The 27,289-nt window shown below is 30.9% G+C and overlaps 1 protein-coding gene across 1 annotated transcript in view; it reads left to right on the plus strand.

Moving 5' to 3' along the window:
* The first annotated feature begins 9,271 nt into the window (after nucleotides 1-9,271).
* LOC149550592 (fatty acid amide hydrolase-like) overlaps nucleotides 9,272-27,289 on the plus strand; it is a 132,156-nt gene continuing 114,138 nt past the window's right edge. The window contains exon 1 of the mRNA XM_089793578.1: nucleotides 9,272-9,714. Coding sequence (XP_089649704.1) covers nucleotides 9,624-9,714 — 91 coding nt within the window. The 5' untranslated portion in view covers nucleotides 9,272-9,623. The remainder of the gene's footprint in view (nucleotides 9,715-27,289) is intronic.

A 27,289-nucleotide genomic window follows, 5' to 3' on the forward strand; every position in this document is an offset into this window, starting at 1 on the left:
ATATGAAGACTGGGAGAAATATAAAATCGATCAAGCCTGCTGAGTTTTCTCTCATCACCAAATCTGCAATTTGACCAAGTGAACCAATTATTGTCATGGGTGGAGCTTTTGTCATGGATAGGATCTATCACCCCAATGGAATTACGACATAAAAGCCACTTGTCAAATTCCTCAATACTAAGCTTAGAATGGCTGGGCCAACTATGATCATTTTGGAATTCTACCATGTTAAAGTCCCCGCCTATTACCCAATCAGCCTGGGGGAGGTTCCTAGCCATCCAGTCCCACAACTGACCTCTATCTTTGGAGAAATTTGGAGCATAAATAGAACAGAACCCAATAGGCTGACCATTAACGAAGGTAAGAACCCACACACAACTATGAGAAGGATCCTCACCATGGTTAATGACAAACTTACGGATCCAAGGAGCCAAACCAATAAGAACACCACCCCTACCTTCACAATGAGAAGTTTGAAAAAAGAAAGCATCTCTCCAAATATGAGAAAGGGAAGAAGAGAGGCGAGGACCACTAATTTTGACTTCCTGGAGAAAAACACTATCCGGTTTCCATGTTACTACAACATCTTTGACACCATATTTGCGGTGAGGGAGAGAAATCCCTCTGACATTCCATGAATTTTTTTTGAAATTCATGCCAATGACAAGGTAGAAGGAACATCTTCTTGTGGCAAGGCCTCAAACTGATTGGCTAAAGCTACAGCATGATCGAGACAACCTGAATCAGGCCTGGCATTAGGCAGGGACCTAGATCTAGGCCTCTCCAAAGGACTTGCTAAAGGAATGTTTGAGTCCTTAGGAGTAGGAGATTTAGATCTTTGCCTAGAAGAAGGGGAACTAAGAGAGGGGCGAACCAATGAACTAGAGGTATGATGGGATTTGTAAGCCCCTTTTGTGGGGTGACTAGTCTTCCTACTAGAAGGCTTAGACCACTCTTTCCTTTTTCGAATTGTTGTCCAGCCATCTACCATAACAACATCTTTATAAGAAGATGCTAGAAGAACATCATCTTCCTCCATGTTAGTGACAGAAAGATCTCTAGTATGCTTTTGTTCTTGGTTGGTATCTTTAGGCAAGGAAGAATCAGATGACTGGTTCATAACGTGAGGCTGTCTAGGAAGAGAAGAAACTTGGGCATGACTCATTCAGAGCCTTCTGGTAGGACAATCCTTGATTAGATGCCCGTCTTGACGGCAATAAAAGCACGCATTAGGCTTGTTCAAGTACACTAAAGGCTGTAGAAACTCAAAGCCTGGGCCAACGAGCTTAATGTTATCTAGCAAAGGATTAGTTAAGTCCATTTCAACACATACTCTTGGGTGCACCCTTAAGCTAGCAAATTTATCAGTATTATTCTTGCACTAGATGACCGTACCAAGTTGGGCAACAATTTTGTTTAAAAAAGGTCTAAAGGCAAGATTTAAGAAAGGAAGCTCCACCCACATTGGATAATGTGACCTAGAGGGCCCTTCTGGATGAAAGTCCAAAGTCCAGGCTTGCAAATAACAGATTTGTCCACATATAACCCATGTCCCATATTGCAAAATGGCTTGAGCATGTCATGTGTGCTTGAATTTACAGGAGACATAACCCTTACCTAGGCCCCTCAAAGCTTCAATCTCCCATCCCTTGTTCTCCCAATTCATTTTGGCTCATTTACAGAAGTCAGCTTCAGATGGAACCCCCCTTAAGAAAAATAGAATAACAGATCTGTCCTGGCAATCAACAATGCTATCGATAACATCATCTAGAAGGAAAAACTTGAGGGTTTTACCTGGATCAACACCAGAGAGATCCTCAGATTGGGAAGGCTCCTTGTCATCAGGTTCACCTGAGACCTTAAGAATCAAGCAATCACCAATGATGCTTCCCATTTCTTTATTACCTAGTTCCTCAGGCATATTAATATGAAATCCGTTAGGCTTGACACATCTAGATTTATCAGCAACAGCAACAGCCCCGAAGCTCGTGGAATCAGTACTGACGACAGCCGAGACATCCCCATTGTTGGCATGGGGCACTAGCTACGGTGCAACTTATTTGCACCGTGGATAGCCATGCCCACTCTTGCCCCTGCCTCGCTGTGCTGCCAACTTTCAGATTTCGCAGTGATGGGACGGGCATGTCAGGGTGTACCATTCCTATGTCTGTTCAACTGTACAGCCATGCAGTATCGTAATCATCCAAATAGGGAGACTGTTGTGCATTTTCTATATTAAAAAAAATAATACATTCATTCGCTTTGCTTATATCATGAGAGATAAGAAAAATATTAAATTAAAGTTAGTATAAGTGAGAATTTTATTGACTGATTTGATAACAAGGGTTTCGAAAATTTAAAGTGAAAATTGATTTTTTCATTTTTTCCATTTATAATATAAATTAGTTTTTCATACGTGAGTAAAGATGTAAAAATGGTGAGAATGCTAATTGGAAAATATTTAGAATGGATTGTTTTATAGATATATATTTGGAGAATTATTTTTAAAAAAAAGTTTATAATATAGAATTTAGAGAACAATAAATTAAACAAAAAATTTTAAACTATATTTTATATTGAATATTGGTATTTATTTTGATGAGTCAATTATAGATAAATTTTAGAAAAGAATTAAATTTAGTAAATCTAATATAAAATTAAAAATATTAAACAATTATTATTTGTTAGGTGATTACTATATACATTTGTGGTTTCTTAGTAAAATTGGCATTACCTTCTAGGTTAAAGTAAGAATGATTGTGTGCATATTTTTTCAATTTTCTTATAACTAATTTTAAATTAAGACTAATCATAATTGTTCATAAAACATAGAAACAATAGCTAAAATAAAATAAAATGAAATGAAAATAGATCATAAAAAGTTTAACAAACTACATAAAGAAAATTGTATTTTAAGAAATAGATTGAGTTGTATTTATTGAGATATAGTTTACATCATTGTTGGAATCTACTATTTTATCTTTGATATGTCTATTCTGAAAAAACAACTAATAATAATCATTAATTGTGACGTTATTGATACATTTAAAATAAAATGAAAAAAATCATTAATGGTGATGTTATTATGATATTTTATTAAACCATTAAATATCACTAAATCTAACCCATCCAAGTTATGATCTATTTTAGTGTTTACTTTGATCATGTCACCATGGTAAAAAAGAGAGTTAAATTGTTTTGTCTATGTTATGTCAAGCAAAAAGAGTTTATTATAACTAATATAAAATACCAATAATCAATATAGAATATAATTTAAAAAATAATAATTTATTTTTCTCTAAATTCTATATTAATTTTTAAAAAAAATAATTCTATATATATAAATATATTCATTCTAAATATTTTCCAATTAACTTTATCACATTTTTACATCTTTACTCATATAAAATTATTGAAGTAAATAAGAAAGACCTAATTTGTATTATAAATTAGATTTCAAGGATGATTACAATATATCTCAATCTACAATTTGGAGAAAATTGAGCAAAAAGAAACAATGACTTACCTCAAATTCTTTTGTTCTCAATTCTTCAATGAATTGTGATCATTATAATAAAGAATCATAGAGGAAATGCAAATATGGTAGTAGAATTGAGTTTGAATTTAACAAGTGCCACATAGTGACTTATAGACAAGAAAATTTAACTCCTTTTTTTACCATGGTGACATGATCAAAGTAAACACTAAAATATATCATAACTTGGATGGATTAGATTTAGTGATATTTAATGGTTTAATAAAATATCTTAATAACATCACCATTAATGGTTATTCTTATTATTATTATTATTAAAATGTCTCAATAACATCACAATTAATGTTTAAATTATTAGTTTTTTTTCACAGTAGACATATCAAAATAAAACATTAGATTCCAACGATGATTAAAATATATCTCAATGTACAATTTGGAAAAAAAATGGGCAAAGAGAAAGAATGACTTACCTCAAATTCCTTTGTTCTCAATTCTTTGATGAATTGTGATCATTATAATAAAGAATCAAGACTAGAGGAAATGCAAATATGGTGGTAGAACTGAATTTGAATTTAACAAGTGCCACATAGTGGCTTGGTACCTCCCTTTAGTTTTTGTATAAATATAATTATAATTTTATAAATTTATTAAATATTTTAATTAATAAAAATATTAGATAATTATAGTTTTTTTATAATGATATTAAGTATAATTCAAATTTAAATTTGATTTATAAATATAATTATTAATATATATGTTCAATTGCATATTTGGTATTATAAAAATTATAATATAAAAATATAAAAAATTTAAATCAACTCATTTACATTAAAAATAATTAAACATTAATGACTCATATTCATAACTAGGCAAATGAACCCAATCAAATCTTGGAAAAATAATTTCGTAAAATTATAAAGTTAACAATCTTGCATCTATTGTATACAACATATTAGTTAGAAAAAAAAAATTATGAAAATTTATTTTAATGAATGAGTAAAATTGATTGGTCTATAAGAAAATTGTCTTCACTCTTCAATTTTAATTTCATAGCTATTTTTATTTCTTAAAATACAATTTTCTTTATTTAGTTTGTTAAAATTTTTATGATCTATTTTAATATAATTTTATTTTATTTTAGCTATTGTTTCTATGTTTTATGAACAATTATGATTAGTCTTAATTTAAAATTAGTTATAAAAAAATTGAAAAAATACACACACAACCATTCTTACTTTAACCTAAAAGACAATGCCAATTTTACTAAGAAACCACAAATGTATATAGTAATCACCTAACAAATAATAACTGTTTAATATTTTTAATTTTATATTAGATTTACTAAATTTAATTCTTTTTAAAAATTTATCCATAATTGACTCATCAAAATAAATACTAATATTTAATATAAAATATAGTTTAAAAAATAATTGTTTAATTTATTGTTCTCTAAATTCTATATTATAATTTTTTTAAAAATAATTCTCAAAATATATATCTATAAAACAATCCATTCTAAATATTTTTCAATTAGCATTCTCATCATTTTTACATCTTTACTCACGTATGGAAAACTAATTTATATTATAAATGAAAAAAATGAAAAAATCAATCTTCACAATTTTAGAAAGCCTTGTTATCAAATCAGTCAATAAAATTCTCACTTGTACTAACTTTAATTTAATATTTTTCTTATCTCTCAAAGCAAAGCGAATGAATGTATTATTTTTTTAATATGGAAAATGCACAATAGTCTCCCTATTTGGATGATTACGATACTGCACGGCGTACAGTTGAACAGACATAGCGAATGGTACACCCTGACATGCCCGTCCATCACCACGAAATCTGAAAGTTGGCAGCACAGCGGGGCAGGGGCAGGAGTGGGCACGGCTATCCACGGTGCAAATAAGTTGCACCGTAGCCGGTGCCAAAAGGCCTAGCAATAAAATTTGATTATTTGTTCTCATTGATTGATTGAACCATTAAATTAAAAAAAAGTAGACGACCCAGGTGAGTCTACCTGTCATTGACCTGAATTAATAATCACCGCCACCTACTCGAATATCAAAGCTATTTAAGACTGACTGAGTTCGTCAGTGTTGTTGTTTTATCACGTGAGTCAATGAATGAACAAAACATGTGAAACTACGATTATTTTAGCACCAAGCGAACATTACATTAACAGCTCTGGTGGGTAATGGATAGCAGAATTAAACAACCACAAAATTATTTACTCGGTTCGGCTTGTTGTTAGTTTAAATAATCGTCTTCGAATTTAATCTCCAACTACTAGAATTAAAGATCAGAAATTTAATTTCTGAACAGATATTTTTCTTTATCTGAAACTCGAAGAAGGCTGGATACCTACCAATTAATAAAAGATACTTTTAGTTCGAACAGAGTTCGGTTTGGGAATTTCCTGTAGTGAATTTAGCTGTCCTTTGGATCTTCGGTAGCGGTCATGTGAAAAGCCTTAAGAACAATTCTCCTCATTTTTCAATGGATTTGTGTATCCACGATTCTGGTAGATGCAGAAATAACTATTTTTCTACTTTAATCACTTCGTTCAGACAAATAACTGTTTTTCTATTTTAATCACTTCGTTCAGACAAACAAGTTGGACGTTTCCTCATGGTTTTCTTTCTTTCTGCAAAAGGGACATCAATAAATGTTGAAGATCCCGATGATATCAAATTTGATAGTTTCATATGGTTTGTGGAAATCATTTTGATCCCGATGATTATTGTGGGCTAGATGTTGTAGTCCCGGAATCATACGGCCGGCTATTATAAAAAATCCCCTTCATATCCCCTCTGGCAAGTAATCAGATGTCGTTAAAAGCCAGTTGCATCATATGCTACAAGAACGCACTTTGGTTGGAGCCCTCCGGATAATATGAAGATGTTCAATCTTTTAATAGGTATTCGTAATATAACATTGATGCGTTTTTTAATGTAAAAGAGGGATAATGTCAATGGATTCTTGTCTATCGTTAAAATGCTCTTTAAAGAGCCAAGGATCTAAGTGATTCTGAAATTGAAGACCTCCATACAAAAATGAATGATGATGATAATGGTAATATTTGAATAATTTAAAAAAAAAAAAATATTATAATTTAATTGGTTGAGTAAAATAGACAGAATGTTAACATATGAAAACACCTTCTTTACAAAGGTCTAAATTTCCATAGACATGTTTGAGTGAGCTTTAACATTTAAGTGACTATTTTCATTAAAAAAATATAAATATGATTTGACTATTTCCATATAATTATATATATATATATTAATTATGTCTAGAGATGTTTATAAATTAAAATTTGAAAAATATTATTAATTTGTTCAATATACAAGTAAAGCTTAATAATGTGATTGATATTAATACTCAGAAAATGGAGGAAGTGGCTCAGATACCGCCAACATAGACCGGGAAGAGTCTAGGGCTACAGTTGAAATCAGTGTTGATGGTGATTGTTATAAAGTGATCATGGATTTTGTTGTTGATTAGTTGTTTATTGACATGAGTTTCAATATGTGGTGGTGTCTAAGAGCATCTCCAAAATAGTTATATGTTAATTTCATTTGATTGATTGTAGAGATTGTTCATTTTTGATGCTAGTCAAATAATGACTAATATACTTATAAAAGAAGATATCATATAGTTTCAAAATGTTGTTTCATTATTATGTGGTTAGATGATGTTAATGGTCATTGTCCATTGATAGTGTCTTAGGATGATCTTAATGGTAAGTAAAATCTCAGACATTAATTTACATTTTTTTCGTTTACAATAAAGGGTCTCAATTGAATACTAGTAATGTTAGCCTTAGAGTATGGTAATTCAAATATGAAAGAGAGGGACATGCTTGCATGCCAATGATCTTATTAGGGGAATATTTTTGTGATTAAAGGGGATAGATCGTGATTACAATTTTGCTAAGATGAATTATATATTTAAAAATTAGGTTAGACAATTTTGAATAAAATGATGCAGTATAATTAAGTGTTGCTAGACAATTTTGAATAAAATAGCATAATACACAATTAAGTGTTAGATTCAATCTCATGTCAACAAGTGTGTCGTTGGAATCAAAAGTGTGTTAAAAACATGTATCAAAGACTCAAATGTGATGACTGCACTTTTTCTTATGTACAAGTAAATTTTGATTAGTATTATTTAGATCTAAGATGTTTGGGTATTTAGGTTTGAGAACCCAGGTCACAACTTTTGCAAAATTTTGAAATTAAGTTAAGGCTCATTAGTACAAAAATTATATACATATAAATATTTGAATACACATGCACATACATTTATTGTATGCATGTATATCTATCTATGTGCATGTGTATGTATGAGTATGCATGCATATCTATGTGTGTCTAGTCTAGAACCATTCATTAAAATTAGATCATCACATGATATCATATAAATAATAATAAAAACACCATAAACTTGTAATCAAGTAGTATCATTATCATTTATTGCCAAATTACCTAAAATACCATGCGTAAGAAATTATAGAATGAAGCATTCAAATTAAAGAGGACAGGTCACCTTTATTTAATTGACAATATTTGCCGTTCTTGCCCAATGCATGTGATAATTAGGATCTTTTAGATATGACCTTTCCTACACTCTTTAAAATTTCATTTCATCCAACAACCTCAATATAGAAAAGTTAAGATATTTAAATATGTTTTTTTAGTTAATAGATTCTACGACAATAAATTTAGAAGCCTTCCAAAATTTTAATCGTGTCTTGAACTTTTTGATGCACCATTGAATCTAAGGACTTTCCACAATGTTTATCAAGAAAAATGTTGAGGATTTTAAAACAATCATTATAGATAACTTTTTAATGCATATACTACAATTGCTTGATACTCATCTAGTTGGACATTTACATTATTTTGCCTCTTTCTAATGACAATTCATTATCATCTTAGAACTATAAGCTTCTACAAAAAGAAATCCCAACCAAATATATTCACAATTTCATGGTGTATCCCAACATGCTTGCTAGTCATATATCTATGCATTGAAATAACTAAGAGATAGTCCACTAATATCTTGTTTAAATGTGTAGGAACCAAAGACATGAACAAGCAAAAATCTCAATCTAAGGTTGTTTGATGGAAGTAAAATAAAATATCAATCACAAATAAACAAAATTGATTTTAATCAAATATGTAAAATAAATATTTTTTCAAATGCTATATACTATGTTAAAATTATTTCAAGATTACATTCAAAATAGTAAAATATATAAAATAAAAATATTGTAGACATATTGAGTATATTTCAAGACTGAATTTCAAAATTATAAATATAAATAAAAATATTCTATATAAAAAATTAATATTTCTTCCAACCATTACATAATGGTTCATGTAGTGTGATCCAAAATGTTGATGATAGAAAAATCGCACATCATCTAATCCAAAAAATACTATTTTACCATTGTATCCATTAATATGTTAATAATATGTTTATATAATTATCTCTTAAGAAAAAACGTGTATTAAATCTAATAACTAGCTAAAATAACCACATTGACGTACTCCTATATCAACTCTATTTAAGAACAGTTAATAAATTATGTACACTTTTCAAGACAAGTAAAAATGATTTTATATACAAAATATTAACATAAATAAATTTCTCCTAAACTTACATCAAAACAAGTGCATCCAATAAGTAACTGAAATAACCACATCTACTCAACTGGCTACCCTATTTAAGGGCGACTAAATTCGTCAGAGGCGCCGTTTTGTCACGTTAGTCAATGAACTAAATATTAAAACCTACGATAATTTTAGCACCAATCGAACATTGCATTAACATCACCGATGGGTTAGGCGCAGCGGATTTAAACGACCGCAACATTATTTCTTGGACCGGCCTGTTGTCGGTCAAATTAATCGTATCAATTTTCTTCGAATTTAATGAATGCGAGTAGGTATGCAATTACAGAAGCTAGAAAACCACATTCACTTGGGCAGCCATGACAGTCTGTACAATCCAGTCTATAAGTTCCCGCTTTCCAGCGAATCGATCTGCGGCGTGGAGATTATTATTTGTGAGTGATTGAATTTCAACCTTTTCCGCTTCAGTTTCAGTCAAAATGTGGAAGAAAGGGCGAGTTTATAAACCAGTAGAGAATATGGATGTAAGCGATACGAGCAAAGAGGAATATATTCAGGATAAGGTTCTAGGTACGCTTCTTTTCAGTTTTCTAAGCGTTGTTCCTTTGCATTTTGTTTCCGCGCAATTTTTTTCTTTTACAAAATTTAATGACGAAATCGAGCTTATATTAACTTGAAAGTTGAAAAGCCCCGAATTTGACAAACAGGCGTCGATTTTGCCATTTTTAAGAAATATAATCTTTAGATCGGAGATTTAATGTTTTCAAAGTCCAAAAGCGTTGATCTCATGAGTGCTTCCGATCTAAATTGTGTGTTTATTTTGCCAGCAATTTTAAACCAGAAGCACTCAGATCATAATAGCCTTTCAATTTCAAATTTCAAGTACTGCGTGGTTGCGAATTCGCTTTAGTAGTTTGAATTAATAGCGCTCTATGTTTATTTCTAAAATTTGTCATTTCCCTTCTTAAGAAATATTCTTTAAATCGTAGATATGATGTTTCGACAGTTCATAATCATTGATCTGAGTGCTTGTGATCTAAATTGTGTATTTATTTTCTCAGCAAATTTAAACCAGAAGTACTCAAATCAAAATAGCCTTTCGATTTCAAATTTAAACTACAAAGTGGTTGCGAATTTGTTTAGTTGTTTGAATTAATAGCTTCATTTATTTTCTAAAATTTGTCATCAAATTTAGACCGTGAGCTCTCAGATCAAAATTGCCCTATGATTTTAGGTTTCAAATTTGAAGTACTGTGTGATTGTTAATTTGTTTTGTTTAGTTGTTCCAATTATTAGTACTTTATAGTTATTTTCTAAAATTTGTCATCAAATTTAAACAAACCATGAGCTCTCAGATTAAAATAGCCTTTTGATTTCAAATTTTATTTTATAAGCATGATAGCTACATTTCCACTACTCTCCCCTGCTTTACAAGATAGCATTTAAAACTTTATTTGATTGGCTAAATCATATTTTTTTTAATGATCAAATAAAAAATTACAATAGAAAGAATAGCAGTTTGAAGGGAAATAGAATATACAATACATTAAACAGACAACCTTATAGAACAACCTGGGCTGGCCGCTGGAGCAAGTCATACGAGGGACATAGTAAAGACAAATTACAATCTAGAATTATTTTTATACATAACAGTCTTGAATTTAGAAATTTCTAGCTATTTTTCTAATTGCATAAAATTGAAATTTAGTTAAATAGATACCCCTCAATCCTTGATTAAATTACTGAACCTTGATTAAAAAATTAAAAAAATTATAATAAAAAATAAATAACAGAAGCTGTGTGTAAGATATAATAAAAACTAACAAACAATTAAAAGTTATCAAAATATCACACACGATGAATTACCTAGTAGTTCATTTGGATCTTTGCAAGCGGTCATGTGAAACGGGGTCAATGAGTGTTTGCAAATATCTACCCTTTTCTTCTTTTTCAATGTATTTGTTTATTCACGTTTTGGGTCGATGCGCTAATAATTGCTTTCCCACTTTTATCACTTCGTACGTTCAGACAACGTGTTGACGTTTCTATTTGTATTTAGTGCAAGTTGGGACTCCTAGTTGTCATTCACTGAATTTTTCAAATTGCGGGAATTTTTGCGAAAGGGACTTCAATAAATGTTGAAGTCTCGGGATCTTACGGCCGGCTGTGAAGCTCTGGCAATAATGTTTGGAATCAGAAATCATTAGAAGCCACTTGCATCACATATTACGAGAGTGCACATGTATTTTGGTTGCAACCTTCCTAATAAGTGGAAGTTATGCTTGTGTTGCGACATTGATGTCTTTTTACATTTTCTCTAAAGCATTTAATGGTGATGATGATAATATTTGAATAAAATAAAAAATGTTAAAAGAATTATAATTTAATTGATGGGCTGAGTGGAGATTGGAGTTTCTTACTTAAGGGTCTGTTTGTTTGTGGGTATAAGAATAGAAAATTAGAATGAAAAATTAAAATAGAAATGAAAATGTGGTATGGGAATGGAAAAGAGCAATGCCGTTCTTGTTTGGTTAATTTGGTATTTGATTGAGAATATGTTACTCCTTTGTTTGGTTGTACAAAAATGAAATAGGAATACAGTGAAGTTTTATATTTTTAAAAATATATATAATAATAAAAAAAATTTAGGAAAAAAAAGAAAAAAAGAAGAAGAAAAAAACCCAATTAAAAAAAATCAGATTGGGAATAAGAATGACCCATTCCAATAACAACTATTTTTTGGAATGGACATACGCTCATTTTAGGGGCACAATTGGAATATGTTTGCCTATTCCCTATTTCGATTTGGGGTACCAAACAGAGAATACATTTTCTATTCCTATTTTCCTATTCCTATTCTAGCAATCAAACAGGCCCTAAAAGAAACTATTTTAGCTTTAAGTTGTTCTTAGTTTATTATTGAGAAAAATATAATTGACTAAAATTTTGATGATGAAAATATGAGAGAAAAATCTTGTACAAAAGTTAAATAAAAATAAGAACTCTTTGCGAGTTGGAGTCCCTATCTTTTGAGGTCATAGTGGGCATTGTAGCTGTGAGTGTGGGTTCATAAAGGAAATCATCTTGCAATGTTTATGTGTGAAACAAGATGTGTTGTAGTGTGCCATGGATGTGAATGGATTAGTTTTGGATACAAGTCGGTAGTGTTTTCTATTTTTAGTTGGAGAACAGGTCTGGTATTAACTTGTAACAACAAGAGTTATGTATTCATTTGTACCAAAAAAAATAGTTGCAATGATGCATGCCATATTTTTACTCTACCAATATTCAAGTAGTCCAAGTTCAAATCAGTTTCCTACATCTGTATATTTCAGATAATATTATAAACTTTAAATTTGATACCCAAATATATATATATATATATATATATATATATATATACTAAAAAATAATACATAATCATATATAAATAATCTCAAATACATAATACTAAAAACACTATTAAAAAATCAATACATAATCATATAATCATACATCCTACAAATATATCTTTTATTTGTATTAAATGACAATCAAATTTACAATAATAATATTTAAAGGAAAACTTGATTGCAATAAATACTTTATCAAATATTTTGTGCATACATCTCATTAGATATTGTTTTAATAGTTATTGATTTAAGTTAATGTAGATCTATTAAAAATAAATAAAAACATCAATATTGTTAAGCGGGTAAAACCAAGGTGTTTCTCCAAAACGGGCTGATGTGATTTTGGGGAGAGGCAAATCATGTACGTACACTATTGAGTGCATTGTTTTAGGTGGAATCCGAATATGCCCTTTTAAGTATTCTTCCTGAAAATTCATATTTGTTAGTGATTTTGACAACTATTATATACATGTCAATCTGTTACTTTTAAAAAAAAATTACAATAAAATGATATATGTTAAGCAAAATAGCTTATGACCAATTAGAAAAAAGAATGTTGCTTTTGATAAATAAATTAAAAAATAAAAAGTCCAAAAACGAGGATGATAATTGTGTAGAAAAATCCTTTACAAATGTCTAAATTTCTATAGGCATGTTAAAGTGAGCTTTAAACATTAAATTGTGTATTTCTTTTATAAAAATTCAACTATATAATTTGATTATTTCCATTTCTTTTTAATTTAATCAATAAGCACTTAGTGAAATTGCATTGAAATTTGACTAGGAAAACATTTTTCGAAGAGCATAACTAATTGCTGATTAGTCCAAGCAGCCATGCGCTACCTCTAGGTTGTTTAATTCCTGTCGCACAAGCACAAGATACAAACTGAATGATGTCCACGTACATATGCAATATTAGTCTATTGTTGCAAGGTAGTTGCAAAAACACTTGGTGTAGTCTTCCTTGTTGAAATGTTAAAATGATGCAAACTAATACTTAGGATAGGTAAATCATAATAGGCATAACAAAAAGTTTAAAAAGTAGCTTATGATAAGTTTTTTTACTACATTTTATAAGAAATGAATATTCTACACATTTTTTCAATTATTATTATTAGATAATCTTCATTGTGATATGTAATAATTTTAATTAATAAAATATCTTTTCATTGTTATGGTTAATAATATTTGTACTACTATTATTTTATACATATGAATATTATTATTCAAAATTAATATTTACTTCTATGATAATAATAAAATAAATTTAATTGCTAAATTTACTATAATTATTGATGATTTAATTTCTTTTTTTGGGATACTCTTATGTTTAATAATACTGTTGTGTACCATTATCACTTTTCAAACATTAACTATTCACATTGTCCAAGCATTATTTATAATTGTTTAATCAAAATATAGGAATATTAATATTTTCTAATATTATAACTAAGTAATTTTAATTACTAAATTTAATATTATTAATTATCAAATTAGTTGTCAATTGAATATTGTTATGTGTAGATGTTATCTATCATACGTACAACTAAAGTATTCTAAAGGCAGTTTAGGTGACTTGAAGCAGTGCAAAAGTGGAAAATTGGGCAGAATTGAAAAAAATTCTAGTTTTTCAATATTTCAGGAAAGTGTATTTTTAGAGGCCTTTAAAGTAGAATTTGGGGTCAAAACTAGCATTCATCCCTCAACACGATAGGATGACAAGCAACTCAAATTACATCTCTTGAGACCTTTCCAATGATATATGTCATTACGAGTTTTGAGTAGCGAGCATAAAGTTATGACCCTCTAAAATTCGGGTAATAAAATGTCAAAATCATGTTATTTCTTAAAAGTCTTTAACCTCATTTCCTTCAAATGCTTCATCTTCCAAAGTGCACTCACTCTATCAGCACCTCAATTTTGGTGGGGAAGGAAGGGCAATTTCTTGCCAAAGAAAAAAACCCACTAGAGCACCACGTATCTATCAAGCGGTAACTATATTCCACTTTTTCCTAGTGATCTCAGGCATCTCTTAAGCAAGACATGTAGATGTTTCACAAGTGTTCGAAGGAGTTCGATATTCTTTTCGCTAGCTAAAATACTTTTGTGGTGGATACTAATACTTTCCAAAAGTTTGTGGAGTTTCAACTATTGCTCAAGGGGAGTTTTTGCGCCATTACGCAACATGTTTTCCTAAATGACAATTGAATGCTTCTACACCTCCAACTTTTGCGAGCCTATTGTTTCTTCCACTTTTGCGCAATTTTTAATAAAACTATTACCACGATTACAAAAGAGATGGTAGTTGAGTTGCCATAGTTTTGGAGGGTGGTAATTGAGCATAATGATGAAGTATCTGATTTCGTAAACGGATTGAGAGCTATCTGTCAGTTTTTAGAGAAAACAATAAAGATCTCACTTTCTCAAGCCTTGCGAAAATGAAGACATGGCACACTTTTTGATTTTCCTTTTTGTTAGGGTTTTCATGGCACCACTTCCTAGCTAGTATATATTGCCAAATTCTTTGTAATTGTAAGAGGACATCCAGTTCAATGAAAAACTTCTTTTTGCAATCCTTGAGTTGTATAAATTGTGCATTTGAATCAATATAATAGAATCAATTGTGCTTTTGGTCCTTTGGTTTTCTTAAGATTCATTTCTTAGATAGTTTTTTCTATCAGTTTATTGACTTTAGTGTATGCATTTTTAGTTTTTAGCAAATTGTAGATAATGCTTTAGCTTTTCTGCTTTATGATTACCATTGTATGATTCATTTTATGTCTATGCTTTAGGGGGTTTTGAATATCTGTGATTGAGTCTAGAATAATTATTTAAAGATTGCCTTGTTATTTCATTTTATGGAATAGCCTGTGTATTTTAAAGTGTTCTAAAAGCTTGACAAATCATCTTTTATCATTTTAAGCATTCTTTTCTTTTCCCTCGGCATGAAATGAAGAGTCAACTTCTAAACTAGAGGTTTTTTATTGAAATAACTTAAGGTCCCCATTCATTAGCTTCCCATAGGTTGTTTACCTTAAAATAAGTTTTAGGTATCAACATGTTTAATAACATTTGTATTATTATTACTTTTAAAAATTTAACTATTTACATTGTCCAAGCAAATTTACAATTGTCTAATTAAAATATAGGAAATATCAATATTTTGTAATTGCATACTTTCTTTACAATAGTGGAGAGAGATGATGAAGATGAAGAAGAAGACAAGGAAGAAGAAGAAAAATAAGACAAAGAAGGCAAGGAAGAAGAGGAAGAAGAAGAATATGATGAGGAAGACGAAGACGAGGAGGAGGAAGAGGAGGAAGAGGAAGAAAAGGAAGAAGATGAAGATGAGGAAGATGAGGAGGAGGAGGAGGAGAATGATGAGGGGGTGGAAGAGATAAAGAAGGAGAAGTCCAAAAAGAGGAGGAGGTTAAGAAAGGAAAGACAACAAACAAGTAGGATCACAAGAAAAAGAAAAATAAGATGATGATAAATCATTGTTTGATTATTTCCATATTTTTTTTTAATGTTTAAAGGTGTTTAAAAATGAATTTTTATTAAATTTTTAGATATATTAGTTAAGGTTAATGATGTGATTAATAGTAATAGTAAAAGTAAGAGACATGGAATGGTAATGGATGTGGATGTAAGGTGACAACGAATTTTGTTGGTGGTCAGTTGCTTGTTGATACGAGTTAATAGGTGGTGGTGTCAAAGAGCATCTTCTAAATATAGTTAGGATATTAATTTCATTTGGTTGAGTGTAAAAATTGATTATTGTTGATGCTTGTTAGATGATGACTAATGTACCTATAAAAAGAAGATATCATATGCTCTTGCAAATGTTATCTTCTTATAATCATTATGTGATTAGATGATCAGTGTCCCAAGCTGATGTCTTTCAATGTACAATCTTGGACATATAATTTCACTTTTTCCTTTTACATTAGAGGGTCTCAATCAAATCCTAGGAATGTCAAGCTTGGATTGTGATAATTCCAATTTGGAAGAGAGTGAAATGCTTGCACGACAATGGTCATACAGGGGAAAAGATTTGCAATTTCAGTGGGATAGATTTGCAATTATAATTTTCTAGGAAAAATTATATATTATTGAAAATTAGGCTAGATAAATTTGAATAAAGTGATGTAGCATTATTAAGTGTTATATTTGGTCTTAGGTAAATAAGTGTGTCAATATAGTCAAATATGTGTTAAAACCATGTATCCAAGACCCAAATAAATACACTTTTTCTTCCCTACTATTTATTGGTCAGTATTGCATGTATCTATGGTGCCAATTTGGGTTTAGATTCAAATTCGAGAACCCAATTCGCTACCACCACAAAGTTTTAAAATGGAGTTAGAATTCATTAGTACAAAAATCACACACACACACACACATATGTATGTATGTATATGTATATTTGTAGATACACACATAGACATACATACTTGTGTGTATGTATGTATATGTGTGCATCTACATACATACATATTTATATTGTCTATGTATTTGTGTATGTATATGTATACACGTGTCTGTGTGCGCGTGAGTGTGTACAGTCTGAACTATGAAGTAATATTAGAATGTCACATAACATCACAAATGTGTGTGTATGTATATATGTATGTATATAGATTTACATAATATACACACATACATGTATAAGTATATAGATTTACATAATATACACACATATATGTATATGTATATGCGTGTGTGTAGTTTAGAACTATAAATTAATATTAGAATATTACATATACTTATCATATAAACAAGAAAAAACCTTAAACTTGTAAACATGATATCATGATCGTACCATTGTATCATATACTTCAAGGACTAAAGTAGGAGTAGGTGTAGGAGTACAAGTAGGAGTGATATTAGGTTTAAACTAGATTAGTATGAGATGCTGTAAGGGCGAACCCTATAAATTAGACTTACATAATTGGCGAATTATGTTATAAATATCAAAGTTCAAAGTTTTGGTGCACTTCATAAAAACTTCGGGTTTCATTCCCTCAAAACATGTTTAATTGAAATCAAGGTAAATGTTAGGGTGCGTAAATGAATTCTAATATTTTGCTTCAATGTGCTTCTCCCACTCCCAAACATGCTCAAAGACACAATTTGATTAATTAAAATATAGTAGTTTTCCCATAAACTATTTTACTTGAAATGATATGTCATTGTTTAAATAAAAACAAAAACAAAAACAAAAAAAACCTAAAAATTTATCTTCCTTCCAATTTTTTCATGTCACATTGTCCAAAAATTCTAAAAACATGTTTTAATAGATCAAAGATTTTAGATTTTGAATAAATGTTTTAATTACTATTAGATTTTTGTTTTCAAAGTATGTTGTCAAAATTGACACAAGTCTAATTAGAAATTGCTAAAAGTTGGTATGATTCCAACAAGATTCCCTAGTTGGTTCTTTCCATTTCACGAGTTCGCTCGTGTAGTACTAAAGAAGAAGAAAATAATGATGATAGAAAGGGTTCTCTTACAAATACTCAAGACCTTGTTGATGTATGGGGAAAGTCCAATGACGAAGCCCCTCGCTTCCCTTATGTTTTACATTAGCCTTAGCTTATTTGTTTCTACATTTTATACTTTTAACTTTACCTTGTCTTAATTATAGGAATGTGATTTTATATCTGACCACTTTTTTTGTGAATGTGTCATATTAAATAATTTAGATATTGAGTGGAGACTATCTAAATTGTTGTATTTTTTATAAGTTGACTTGAAAAAAGTTAGTTTAGTGAGAAAAGTAACAATAAAAAAAAAACTATTAAAATTGAAAAGCTCATTGACCACATTGTTTGAGCTTTGTTTTAGTTATTTAATTATATTGTTGTGAATTTTGATGACATGATACCATATTTGTTTATGTTAATATTAATCATCACAATCTTTAGAAATTAACATATTTTATAAATGAGTATTGAAGTTTTAATTTGGCAATAAGAAAATGGACGGTATAAGAGATTAAGCACATTTTGGTCTCATTCAAAAAAAAAATATTAAGCCTTTTCTAAAAAAAATTGTAGAAAGAAAAAGGCAAGAGTCTACAACACAATGATAAATTGCAAGCCTCTTATCTGAGAGGTCTTGAGATTGAGATTGAATCTACCCGAGTTAAAAAATAATAACAATTAATCTCAACAACTTATAATAATAAATAATCTAGGCTTCTCCCATTGCCTATAAAAAAAAATGTAGGAAAAAGATGTTTTAATTTTGAAAGTTCTTATGTTTTAAAGGAATAGGGACATATGTAACATTTATAAAATCTATAATTGACTTTATTTTAGAAACAACAAAGGAAATTTAATTATTGAAAGCTTTCACAAAACATTCTAACATATAAAATATTACTTGTACATTTCTAAAACAACTTTTTTAGATTATGGAATATTCCAATTTAATTAAAAAATTTATTTTACCATCACAATGTTCAATAAATTAAAATTAAAATAGTTATTTATAACTTGTGTATGATAAATACTATTAGATGTTTTAATCATTGAGGTTTAAATAGAGAGTTGACCCATTTTTTCATAGTGGTGGATACTTCAACGATCCAAAGTTATTCTGATATTCATGAATGACCACATGAATTAAGCAAATTACAAAAACTAACTAAATTGGTTTGAGTATTAACTTGACATCAAGCGAGATATGTTGAGTCGTGATAATTAGATGGGAAAGGTGAAAGCTATATTAAAATGCTCAATAGGCACAATGAAGTTTTTGTGTCGTAGTTGGATAACTTACCTTCCTTAATTTCTTTTTAATTTTAATTGCTAATGGTGACAATAACATGATTTGAGATTTGTCGAAAACATTCTTAGCACTCTACAAACTTATCTTTTTAAGTTTTTCATTTTCCTATTTGTTTATTATACAAGACATGAACAAATGCTTTTTAAAAAAAAAAACTTTATAATGTCCACAATTTTAATCATAAACACATAGTTTGTCATTGCAAATGTGGAGTGAAAGGGTCAAAGTGTTGAGTCTAGTTGGAAGGCTTATCATTATGAAGAAGTAGCATTAACATATGTGGAATCTTACTAATCTCAATTCTATCTGTCACAATGACAACTAGTGCTTGCAACAAATATGCATGGTGATGTGTTGCACCAATTGTAATAGCATTTCCAACTTTGACAAAAGCAATCACACCTACCTTTTGTCATCTTGAGTAAGAGACTTCCTCCAAAAATATTTACCACCCATGTTCTAACTAGACTTTTTTATTTATTTCAAAAGAGATTACACTCCACATTTAAGTAATCTACATATTTAAGTGTTGGTGCATGAATGCCCAGACACTTTGCCCCCTTTTGAGTTTACAATCATTCTAGTGGCCTCCAATTTTTTGGGAATGTAGAACACTAAACTCAAAATAAATGAGAATTTTGAAAGAAGAATTACCCTTTATTGATGCCATAAATTTTTTCTAAGTTTCTTTGTTGAGGAAAATATGCAATATGCTCTCTATCATTCCAAAGGGTAGTAAATCTAAAAGGATTTGAATCTTCCAAAGGGCAACCATGATGAAAGGTTGCGGCTCTTCTAAAGGGTAACAATGATGAAGGATTATGCCCCTCTTTTAAAGTGTGGTATTTTTGAAAGGTTGTGACTCATACAAAGGGCATAAATGATGAAGGTTTGTGACTCTTACAAAATTAGCAATTGTAAACAAGTGTGACCATTGCAAAGCGTAGATGTGATGAAGAGGTGTAACTCTTCTCCACATTGGAAGATATATAGGGACGATGTTTCATTTGAGGGACATGGAAGTGAGAGAAATTTAGGAAATAATATATTCCTCTCAAAGGCGACAATAAAATGTGGTGACCTTTTCTATAAAGTATAAAGGAGATTCCGTTCCAAGCCAAAAAGAGGAGTAACGATAAAAATATTATTATCCAAATTGTGAGATAAAAAAGAAAGTAAAAAATAATTTGAAAAAGGGGACATTGCAGTGCCACCAGCCGAAAGGCCTCTATTGTGCTTGATAAGTAGGTCTCGCATCACTAGACTCAATCCTCTTCACCTTGGTGCTCTCCCCTTATGCTCGTGAGGCACTTTGATGCAAAGAGAATATTTAAAGCCACTAAGGCTAATGGTCGCAATTGCTCTTCAAACTTTTGAATCATTATACATGTTCCATATTAGAAACGAGTTAATTAGAGGGTTCCCTTCACCCATTTGGAACTAATTCTCCTCTTGCACCCCAAATCCCACCCTAGACCTAGCCCGGTCTATAATTTCTTCTAGTTCACCTCTCCATTCTTCAAGGATGCAAGAAGTAATTCACCACCTTTACTTCGCAACTGGGCCTAGCTCCAAAAACCATTCTAGGAAGAGATGAAATATACACATTTGTTCTATAGTGTCCCTCTGTTGCTAAATAGCTGTCATCTAGATTCATTTAGATTTTGTGGATGAATATTTTGCCCTAAATGTAAAATGTTGGGCAGCCTATTAGGCATGTCCTTAATCCGAAATGCAACCATGTGTTTTGAAGTGTGTAGGGAAAAGTTGCTCAACATTTTGTTTTTAGCAACAACCATTAATTGCCACTACAAAAACTATGAAAGCTTCTTTGTTGTGAATGGAATGGGGAAGTGGTGTCTAAAATAAGGAATTAACCCTTCATAGGTAGACAAGCATCTCAAGACAAATAAATGAAGAAAAGAATTTATGACTAATAGTTTGGCCTATGTGTCGACCTCGAGGATCCCCCCTTGTCACCTTATGTGATTGTACAAAGATCTTTGGTTTACCAACTCATCATTTGATAGGTTTTCCAAGTTGTGTCAACTCTTCAACCCCCATTCACCTTCTTCAAAATTGATACATTTTGAAATTGTGAATGTTAAGAGGTGCATTTATGGAGGTGACGGTCAAAACTAAGCTTTGTTTCATCACTCAATTATCTTGGTTTCAAAACCCAACATAATCAACATTCATCTACTTGACTTGAGTGATAATCGATTAAGACATCACAATATTTTGTCATCTCACATTCAAGAATTCCGCTGTGTCTATCTTAGCCAATGAGTCAACAACCACCTTGATTGTGATTGTCTTCACCACCTTATCAATCCTCCAATCCTTTGAGTTCCCTTTTTTATTGCATTTACAATAATTTGGGAGTCTCTTACAAGATAGACTTGTAATATTGGAAGTATTTTTGCCAATTCAACCCCTAAAATAACCTTTGTTGCCTCTAAACTTTTGTTTGTGTCTAGAGCTAGACGTGCATACTCCATGCAAGGGGTAGACCTCTCCAATCTTTAGCAATACACCCCACGCCTGATGACCCCAGATTGCCTTTAGGGGTGCCATCTAAGTTCACTTTAACCTAACCTTCTTTTAGGATGCTCTAGACTGGCGAGCTACTTGTGTTATAAACCACTTAGGCTCATTAACCAACTTATATGTTTCACTTTATGGTCAATTGGAAAATGCATGCTTTTTATTGTTTATTTGACTCACTTATAGCAAGTGAGCTCTAAAGTATTGAAGATAACACAAACTAGTGATTTGTGATACTTTAATTACACACTTTATTTCAATTTTTTTTCAATTTCTTGTTTTAAACATTATTTGTCTATAATATCATAATAATTTGTCGATTATATTTTCCTATGATGAATAACTTGAGCTACAAGTTTGTTATATAATTTCATAAGTATAGAATATTAAGATTGATATCTTAATTATTTCTTTTTCTGAAAATAACCAATGAACATTTTATTGTGTCCAGTAACACTAGCACGACATGCCCTTTAGGGTCATGTGAGACGCTTTTGAATTCAAACTATGAACTAGTGAGGCCGTAAATGGGGAATCTCGTCCCATTATTACAAAGCCTGGAGCCCAAACCCGTGAGCAAATTGGATTAGCAAAGGCACAACCATGTAATCATAATGGCCCAATGGGGGTTTAAACTTGGGGGGGATAACACCACCACCGCTACTTAAGCAACACAGTAAGTGGTGAACCCCAAGATATCTTAATATTAAACATAAAATATATTTATACCTCTTATCCTATATTTTAGTTATTTACAAATTCTAAGATTAGGACAACTATTCATCTAGATACATTTCCTATAACACAACTCTATTTGTATATTATACAAATTAATTAATATTATTATTTTGAAAGAAGGGCATCAATACAAAGGGTGATCTTATTTTCTTATGAAAATAGGAAAATAGGAATAGAGAACAATTCTCAAATACAAGGACAAGTGTTGGACAATTGCATGTTGTATTAGGCATAGACAATAGCTCACAACTAAGTAGATGAAAACATAGGTGACCTAGCATATGTAGTTGTACTAACTTCAAACTCAAAATTTAAACAATATAGATATTAGTTCAGCAGGTTAGGATACTTGCTCAATAGTGATTAAAAATAGTAATAATAGAGCTTGTCACTCAAATCATTACTATTTTGGGATTGAGAGTTATGTATGTTTTTGTTCATTGGAGGAGAAGTAATAGAAGCACAAAGCAAGATTTGCCACTTCTCATATCTCTTCACCAATAATAAAAGGAGGGTAGTCACTTGGCACATTGCCATTATGAAAAGAATTGATTTTTCCTTCAAATTAAAATTTTTTCTACCAAGTTGTCGGTTCAGATGCAGGTTCAAGATTTGTCCAACCGTTTTTGGATTGGGTTTGGATTGTTTTGGGTTCATCTGTGCAAGATCTCTCTCTCTCTCTCTCTCTATATATATATATATATATATATATATATATATATATAATACAATAGAAAATAAGTTCATACACATATAGAGGCAAGAAGTTTTTCTTTTCATTCACAAATGCACAAATAACATATAAAACAACCCTTTTAGTCTTTTTTGTGGTCATTTTTAGGGTTACAGGGGTTGAATAGACCTAAGTTGACAAAAAATCTTTTGTGTAAAAGTCTATAAAATGATATTTTTAGTCAAAATTGCCCTAAATTTCTTTTGGGTTCCTTTGTCCAAATCAAAATTCTTCCAAATTCGTCCAAATTTCTTACAGGGTTCATATAAGAGAATTTTGAGCAAATTTACCTACGTATGGCAACATTTTGAGCAAAATCGAACATAATCCAACATTGGAGCGAGTTGACTTTCAAATTCCACCTTCTAGGAGCAAATCTTGTAAGTTAGGTTTTCTGTGATAGAAACATTATGCCATGAGTGTGTCGAGTATTTGGAGGTAAGTAGGAAGTAATAAAATTTGGTTGATTACATATCTATAGATTAAGAGGTCATATATTGATTTTAATGGATTTGTTGGACGATTTGCATAACTATAAGAAGATTTCAAAGTGAAGACATGAAGGAGTCAAAATCATTGATGACAACTATAGAAGGCAACCAAATATGCATTTTGGAAACACAAGAGTGTTGAGGTAGCAACTAGGAGCACAAAAAGGGAACAAGATAAAATGGTAGAGGAAAAAACACACATTGATCATTTGGTTAGAGCTATGTCAAAGGAATTTGATATTAGTGTGGATGACATGAAAGAACAATAATTTTAAATGAGCTTAATATAGGAGCAACAATTTGAGTCTTAGGATTGAGATTAAAGTTGAAATCAAGCCTTCTAATAGATAAAATAATATGGAAATATATGGTACATTAATTAAAAAATTAGAAGTTATTTTAGTGTGCATGTAGCCAATGATGCTCAAAGAATTACTTCTGCATGTGTAATTTCTGTTTTCTCAACAATAATCAGCCTAAGAACGAGTAGTCTATGTCTTGAATTTTCTTAAGGTGCAAGGGAGATCTCTAAATTTCTTGGAGACCACCAAATTGATCAAGCAAATTTTTTTTATCATGGGAGTGAGTTTATGTAACCATGGTAAGCCTCATGATGCTCACATGCCTCATGATGCTCTCAAAATGTGACTTTGATCTTTGAGGAGCTCTCCAAACTTCTTGGGAAAGCAAACTAGTTTAAGAATGACACCAAAATGCTTTAGTTCATTATTCTAAGTTGGCAAAAGCATTATGGTTTGGTAAGAGTTCATATTCATCTCATTTTGATACTTTTTGGAAGTTGGATAAATAGTTGAACTTTAAGATAGTTATAACTTAAGTTAGTTGGAGGATGGTAAATTAAAAAGGCAACTAGGGTATCATTATTTAATGAAAAAAAGTGTCGTAAGTTGTGCTTTTAGGGGGACACCTAGGTGCAAGGGGACTTTGTTCATAAAAAGATTATCGACCTTTTGAAAAAAAAAAGGTTTTGGAGGGAAAAGAGAAAACATTGTATTTCCTTTAGTTTGCTATAAAAGAGCTCATTGGACTGATATTTCCTTTTGCACATGGCATAATAGTCGGCTAAAAAAATTGTACGTCATTGACCACAACTTACAAAATTTTGACTTTAGGCAACATTTCATGAGATTTCTCTCTCCACTTAGCAAGAGGGAAGCTCCCTTCTTAGTGCAGGTGGCTCCAACAAAAACTTCACTAGATTACAAAAATGGTTCTTTTAATCAATTCCTATTTTTTCAGGAATGATTTGCAAGCAATTGCGACTTTCAAGCTTAACAAAAAGGTCCTATTGCTATGATAATACTAGTGGCTTGGGGTTGATGTAAGAACAACACCAAAGACAACAATTTACTTATATATTTTTGTGAAATAAATACAAGAACCCAAAGTCTCTTGCCCTTGTCTCTTGAGAATTCAAGCAGAATAGCTTATAAGGCACAAAATCTCTTATTGGACACTCTAAAATTTAATTAGAAACACTAACAATTGAATCCCAAAGTCTTAAACTCTAATTAATTGCAACCACTACTATCTATCACAATTTGTCCTTCTGCAACACAAAATTTTAAAAGTTCAAATTGGCTTTGAATGCAACAAGCAACTTCTAAGTCTGCGCAATTGAATCCAAATCCCTCTTGAATCAAAACGTTAAAACTACAACGAACTCAAGAAAATGTCGTCACATAACAATTTGAATTGGCACAAAGTCTCAAAACAATCTGCCTCTTTTTTTGAAGCAATCTGATTTACATCCAAGGTCAAATTTCAACTTGTTACTACAAGTATGGAGGTATTTTATGTCTTTTGATAAATCATTTTGGTTTTCTAATTTTTTATAGTTGACCATTCAGTTGGAGAAGTGTCAAAGGAGGTCATAGCATAGCTTCACCTACTGGCTATACCTCTGTACTAGGCCATACATCATGCAAATTACAATCATGATTGACATTGCTTATTTCCTTCTTGTTTGTTGTGGGGTCAATAGTTTTAAGGAGGTTTGTGAAGGGGACACACTAGTTGCAGGTATGTTGTACATGCTAAGAAAGGGCGTGTGAGTTTGCAAAAAAAGTGCTCCAACTTTCATCACTTTATGGGCCGTTTTGTTGATGCCCAACACACATAGCTCTTAATATTTCGGTGTTGAACTTCTAAGTTTCCATGGAGTTTTTGTGAGTTTCTATGACCTTTTAACTTGTGATCTAGCCGTACCAGCAGCAAATGATAGTGTGTTTAGAATTCTTTTTGGCTGGTTATTGTTACTAAATTTTCACACATGTCAAAATTCAGTCCTAAACAATGTGCAAGTGGAATTAAGGTACACATTTTTTTTTTAATTACATTTAGCTCATATTCATTGCCAGATCATTTTTCATTCAGAACAAAAAAAATATGTATGTATTATTCATCATGATAGATACAACTGATATTTACAAAGCTAAAATGAAATGAATGCTGAAAGTAAATGCCTCTCGCACAAGTGACTGTAAGAGTAGCCCCTAAATGCTGATATCTATCGCTATTCTATGTAAAGTACATAACATGAAAAGAAAAGAAACATAGAATAAGAGAGGGCCATAGGGAGCCAGTCATTGCCTATAATGACTGATTGTGCTGCATTTTTTTAATCCTATTTATCCACTGCCCCAAATCGTATCTTTTCCAAGTGTCTGAGTCCTACATAGATAGAAAAGATGTGTTAGATCCAATGGATCTAAGCAATGATGGAAATACCTTACCGTGTTAGATCCAATGGATCTAAGCAATGATGGAAATACCTTTCCTCATGCATCAACATTCTATGCTACTGTCATGTCACGTACTTGCATAAAACGGTAACATATACCAGCAATAAAGGCAATCAATGACATCAAATGTTTTATTACTAACATGTTTGCTTCGTATGTGGAATTCTATCTCTAATAGGTACGTGGATATAACCGTAGGCTCCCACAAGGGTTATTGAGCCCGATGTGCCAATTAGAGATAAGATCAAAGTAGTGATCAAAAAGTACGATATAGGTATCAAAGGGACATGTTCATTTATGAAACCTTTTACTTTTACAACAGAGATATGCTACAAGAAGTTCAATGCCAGAGAAAGAAGACATTGAAAGGGACAAGCTATTTTAGCTTGAAACCTTTTGTTTCAGATTAAACAAGCAAAAAATGCAATGAATACTACAGCTGCAAATGCATAATAAAACAGAGAGACGTGACAAAGTACAAGCTACAAAACAAACAATATGGGTAGCAGGAACAGGTATGCATCTACAGGAAAATGCAGAAGAATCAAGAAAATTCTATAACAGTGGTCATTTATCATTAGTAAGGCATATATCAAGCTGGTTGAAGATTCAAAATCTGCAATGAAGTTATAACAATTAGAGCAAATGAAAGGAACTGTATAATTGTTAAATGAAAAGAGTGAG

This window comes from Cupressus sempervirens, chromosome 7 (assembly GCF_028749045.1).
Source record: "Cupressus sempervirens isolate cs-2001-9-10 chromosome 7, ASM2874904v1, whole genome shotgun sequence".
In the NCBI taxonomy this organism is placed as follows: Eukaryota; Viridiplantae; Streptophyta; class Pinopsida; order Cupressales; family Cupressaceae; genus Cupressus; species Cupressus sempervirens.